Raw genomic sequence first — 4,879 nt, 5'->3', positions numbered from 1 at the left:
CGTACTCCAGGAACTGCCCCCCCAGACCTGCCCCTCCCTGTGTGCCCCAGTTCCCCAGTAACTGCCCCCCGGCACTGCCCCCTCCAGCCTTGCGCCCCCTCGGTGTCCGCCCCAGGCGGGGGCCGCGCTGGCGCCCCCGGGGCTCGCCCCCCGCTGCGGCCCAGCCTCTCGGTCCCGCAGGTGCTGTCGAGCGCGGAGGAGATCGCAGCGCTGTACCGGGAGCTGAGCCAGCACCCCACGCTCAGCGCCGCCTGCATCGGCCCCGACGTCACCACCCAGTACGGGGGCAAATACTGCAGCCTCTACACCGGTACGAGGCCCCGAGTGGGGGGCACGCCGTGGCTGCGGGGCGGGCTCCCTGCCTGGGGGCCCAACACGGGCACGTGCCCGTCGGGGGCGCGCGCCGTGGTCTCGTCAGGGCCTCCTCAGTCCCCGCTCCGCTTCCCAGAGAGGGGACRCCCGGGCGGGCGGGAGTGCTCACCTCGCCCTCCTTGCAGAATGGTCTCAGCGGGACCTGGAGCGAGCGGAGAACGTCAAGTTCTGCCGCCAGTACCTCGTCTTCCACGACGGCCAGTCCATCGTGTACTCGGGGCCTGCGGGGACCTGCTCTGAGATCAAGGATGAGTGAGTCTCTGCGCTGCCCACCTGGGGAGTCACACGGCGGCCCCACCTCCCTCCGCTGCATCCCCAGGGAGCCGGGACCGGCGTCCCCATGTCCCTGCCTCCGCCGTGCCCGTGGCGCGTGGCTAACGGGGCGGTTTCCCCCGCAGGCTGCTGAGCAGGGAGTCCCCCAGCGGCACGCTGAAGGCTGTCCTGCGCAAGGCCCAAAGCAAGGACAAGGAGAAGCAGTTTCTGGAGGTGAGGACGAGGGCCGGGGCAGGGCTGGAGGCGAGCCCTGGGCTGTGTAGGAGAAGGGGCAGGGTGCCGGCTCCAGCCCCAGCTGCTCCACAGTCCAGTTTGCGGCTGCCTGTGCCTGGCGTCTCTGCCCCCAGGTCTGGGATCAGAACCGCAAGGTGAAGAGCATCGATTTGACGGCTCTGGACAAGCATGGCAGTGTCTACGATGATGGTGAGGAGTGGACAGGGAAGGGCCAGCAGCCCCGGGGGGTCCCAGCAGACAGGCCGGTTCATGCCTGACCCCATCTCTCCAGATCAGTTTGGCTGCCTGGCCTGGTCCCACTCAGAGACTCACCTGCTCTATGTGGCCGAGAAGAAGCGGCCCAAGGCCGAGTCCTTCTTTCAGAGCAAAGCGCCCGAGCTGGGTGACTCCACTGAAGAGGACCTGGGGCATTCCAAGAAGCAGGATGCACCCGTCAAGGTGGGGAGGCCAGGGTGATGATGTCCCTCCTGCCCTGGGCCAGCTCAGTCACTGCTCGCCAGCTCTGGGCTGGCTCTGAAGCCCTGCGGGTGCCCATGGCACTGACAGGGTCTGCATTGCAGGGTGAGCAGTTCGTGTACCACGAGGACTGGGGAGAGACACTGAGCACCCGCAGCGTGCCCGTCCTCTGCGTGCTGGACATTGAGGGGAGCAGTATCTCCGTGCTGGAGGGCGTCCCGGAGCACGTCTCCCCTGGGCAGGTCAGCACGGGGAGGGGAGCCAACGTCTCATCTCACTTTGCCCTGGTGAAACGGTGGGGCTGGGTCTCTCCATTGTCCCGGAGAAGAGAGATGATGGGAAAGAGAGGCTGGCCCTGGTTCCGGGCTGGACAGAGGGCACCCAAGCCCTAGAGCAGGGTATGAGCTGCTCTCCTGCTCTGCCCACAGGCCTTCTGGTCCCCCAGTGACACTGGTGTGGTGTTCGTGGGCTGGTGGCACGAGCCTTTCCGCCTGGGCCTGCGGCACTGCACCAACCGCCGGTGAGTCTCAGAATGAGCCTGGCTTGGTGAGGGCTGCCCCAACCCCCCGGCAGGGGCTGCCCGGACCCCCTGCCACCCCGCTCCTGCAGTGACAGCCCAACTCTCCCCTCGCAGGTCTGCACTGTTCTACGTGGACCTCACGGGTGGGAGATGTGGTGAGTTGTTCACCCCTGCATCCCCCCAGCGCCCAAGCCCCTTGCACCCCCTCACCGCCCCCTCATGCCCTTGCAGAGCTGCTCTCTGAAGACACCAAGGCCACGTGGTCCCCGCGGCTCAGCCCCGACCAGTGCCGCATCGCCTACCTGGAGAACAGTGCCCTAGGCCCCCACCAGCAGTGCAGCCGGCTTCGCATGGTGAGCAGCGCCCATAGGGTGCCAGGGCTCTGTCCCCAAGCCAGACATTGTGGGGTGACATTGTGGAGCTGGCAGTGCACCCATGCCAGCGTGGGGACTGGCAGGTGGGAGGTGGGTCCACCTTCCACAGGCTGGAGCAGAGGCAGCTGGGCTAAGACCCAGCAGAACTCGTCACAGCCCTGCCATCCTGTGTCTCCCGCAGTACGACTGGTACACCAAGCGCACCTGCACCGTGCTCGAGGCTGTGCCCCGGCAGACGTGGGGTGAGTAGAGCCAGAGCAGGGCAGTCACAGTGGCCAGCAGGCCAGGTGGAGGGGTGGTGGGTGCTGAGCCCTGCTGCTCTCGTTACAGGTGCTTTCCCAGGCATCTACTGCAGCGCTCTGCCGGGGCTGTGCTGGGCAGCCGACAGCCAGAGGCTCGTGTTGGACACAGCCCAGCGCAGCCAGCAGGTAAGAGCCGCGGTGCCCAGTCTGCTGCCCACCACAGTGTGGTGGGAGCCAGGTGTGCACAGGGTGGCACGAARGGGTGCCATGCCTGGTGCCGGGCTGATTCAGGGCTCTGCTGGACTCTGCCCTCGTGCTCCTAGGACCTCTTTGTGGTGGACACGCTGACAGGCACCGTGACCTCGCTGACGGCTGGTGAGTGCCACCTACCCGACAGGCTGGCAGGGCCCTGGCAGTGCCAGGGTTTTGGGGGGACAACCTCCTGCACACGGCCTGCAGGCCCTGACCCCTCTCCTCCCCAGATGGTCCCCAGGGGAGCTGGTCTCTCCTCACCATCGACCGGGACCTCCTGGTGGCCAGGTTCTCCACCCCTAGCTGCCCCCCCAAGCTGGTAAGGTGACGTCCCCATCCCCAACACCCACCACTGGCCCCTCTTGGCCCTGGCACTGACGTGGTTCCCCATGCAGAAAGTGGCTCTCTTGCCCGGCGCGGGCCGGGAGGCCCACGTGCAGTGGGTCTGCCTGCAGGATGTGTCCCCAGTGCCCGGCATCACCTGGGCCGTGCGCACCCTGCAGCCTCTGCCGGAGCAGGACAACCTGCAGTACAGTGAGTGTCCGAGCGGGACGGGGAAGCGGGGGCCTGGGCTTGACTGGCCCACCAGGGCCTGAGTGCTTTCACTGCCTCCACAGGGGGCCTGGATTTTGATGCCATCCTGCTGCGGCCAAGTGAGGGCCCCGCAGCCCAGAAACCCCCACTGGTCGTGATGCCCCACGGTGAGATTTTGCACGCTTCCAGCCCCCCAGCCCCTCCCCAGCCAGACAGCTTCACCCCTTTTGCCTTTGCCTTGTAGGGGGTCCCCACTCTGTCTTTGCAGCCGGGTGGATGCTGTACCCAGCCGCGCTCTGCTGCGTGGGCTTCGCTGTGCTCCTGGGTGAGTCTGGTGCTGAGGGAGATGGGGCTGTTGGGCTCCGAGATACCCCAATACGGAGCCCATGGGAGCCCTGCTCCCTTCCTGCAGGCCTGGGTCTGTGGGCACCCTGTTGGCAGGTGGGGAGGGTGGGTGCTGCCTGGCAGGGACAGTTCTGTCTGCCGGGTGGCACAGGCAGCCTTGCGGTGCCTGTGGCAGGTCTGGGGTGGGGGGAGCAAGGGGTGTGACGCTGTCTCTCCCAGTGAATTACCGCGGCTCGCTGGGCTTCGGCCAGGACAGTGTGGCCTCCCTGCCAGGCAACGTGGGCACTCAAGACGTGCAGGATGTGCAGGTATGGCCCTGGCACACGATCCCTTCCCCTGGAGGCCCCGTACCAGGCAGTGGGGCCACCTGCTCCCCTCATGGGCTCCCATGTCTGACCTGTCAGCCCATGAGTGCTCTGCACAGTGTGGGAGACCCAGGCCATCTCCGTGTGTGTGATCACGTCCCTGCCTCAGCGGGTGTCCTGTGTGGTTGCAGCTCTGCGTGGAGCGGGTGCTGCAGGAGGAGAGGCTGGACTCTGCCCGAGTGGCGCTGGTGGGTGGCTCACATGGTGGCTTCTTGGCGTGCCACCTCATTGGGCAGTTCCCCGACACCTACCAGGCCTGCGTGGTCCGCAACCCCGTGGTGAACATCGCCTCCATGGTCACCGCCACCGACATCCCCGACTGGTGAGTACCGCAGCCCCCAACCCCACAGACAGCCCCCAGCCCGGCGCACAGCCCCTGGCCCGGCATGGCTCTCGCCCCACAGGTGCCTGACAGAGACAGGGCTGCCCTACGCGCCTGATGCCCTGCCAGACCCGGCCCAGTGGACAGAGATGCTGCGCAAGTCACCCATGTGCTATGTCGACCGGGTACATGCCATCGCAGTCCCTGTCCTGTCCCTGCAGCCAGCGGCTCATGGGCGCTGGGCCTGAGGCCGTGTCACTCTCCTGCAGGTCCGCGTGCCCGTGCTGCTGATGCTGGGGGAAGATGACCGGCGCGTGCCCCCCAGGCAGGGGCTGGAGTACTACCGTGCCCTCAAGGCCCGGGGCGTCCCCACGCGGTGAGTGCGGTGGGTGGTTTCCCAGGGGCTGTATGCGGGCACGGCACTGACCCCTCTCTCCTCCCTCTCAGGCTGCTCTGGTACCCAGACAACAACCACGCTCTGGCCGGAGTCGAGGCCGAAGCTGACGGTTTCATGAACATGGCGCTGTGGCTGCTCAAACACCTGCGGTGCTGAGGGCACTTCAGTCCCTCAGAGCTGCAACCCCCCCCCC

General features: G+C 67.0%; 1 protein-coding gene across 1 annotated transcript in view; it reads left to right on the top strand.

Annotated features, from left to right (window-relative positions):
• The window catches only part of LOC112960594 (acylamino-acid-releasing enzyme-like), a 5,492-nt gene extending 619 nt beyond the window's left edge, over positions 1 to 4,873 (top strand). Inside the window, exons 2-22 of the mRNA XM_026055026.1 lie at positions 181 to 310; positions 498 to 624; positions 771 to 858; positions 993 to 1,068; positions 1,151 to 1,317; positions 1,440 to 1,577; positions 1,764 to 1,855; positions 1,970 to 2,010; positions 2,087 to 2,208; positions 2,411 to 2,471; positions 2,560 to 2,657; positions 2,795 to 2,846; positions 2,954 to 3,042; positions 3,119 to 3,257; positions 3,341 to 3,424; positions 3,502 to 3,582; positions 3,822 to 3,910; positions 4,099 to 4,289; positions 4,372 to 4,474; positions 4,559 to 4,665; positions 4,737 to 4,873. Coding sequence (XP_025910811.1) covers positions 181 to 310; positions 498 to 624; positions 771 to 858; positions 993 to 1,068; positions 1,151 to 1,317; positions 1,440 to 1,577; positions 1,764 to 1,855; positions 1,970 to 2,010; positions 2,087 to 2,208; positions 2,411 to 2,471; positions 2,560 to 2,657; positions 2,795 to 2,846; positions 2,954 to 3,042; positions 3,119 to 3,257; positions 3,341 to 3,424; positions 3,502 to 3,582; positions 3,822 to 3,910; positions 4,099 to 4,289; positions 4,372 to 4,474; positions 4,559 to 4,665; positions 4,737 to 4,842 — 2,181 coding nt within the window. The 3' untranslated portion in view covers positions 4,843 to 4,873. The remainder of the gene's footprint in view (positions 1 to 180; positions 311 to 497; positions 625 to 770; positions 859 to 992; positions 1,069 to 1,150; positions 1,318 to 1,439; positions 1,578 to 1,763; positions 1,856 to 1,969; positions 2,011 to 2,086; positions 2,209 to 2,410; positions 2,472 to 2,559; positions 2,658 to 2,794; positions 2,847 to 2,953; positions 3,043 to 3,118; positions 3,258 to 3,340; positions 3,425 to 3,501; positions 3,583 to 3,821; positions 3,911 to 4,098; positions 4,290 to 4,371; positions 4,475 to 4,558; positions 4,666 to 4,736) is intronic.
• Positions 4,874 to 4,879: the final 6 nt, after the last annotated feature.

This window comes from Apteryx rowi, unplaced genomic scaffold (assembly GCF_003343035.1).
Source record: "Apteryx rowi isolate R43461 unplaced genomic scaffold, aptRow1 scaffold_98, whole genome shotgun sequence".
NCBI classification, from domain to species: domain Eukaryota; kingdom Metazoa; phylum Chordata; class Aves; order Apterygiformes; family Apterygidae; genus Apteryx; species Apteryx rowi.
This window is presented reverse-complemented; position numbering and strand designations above follow the sequence as displayed.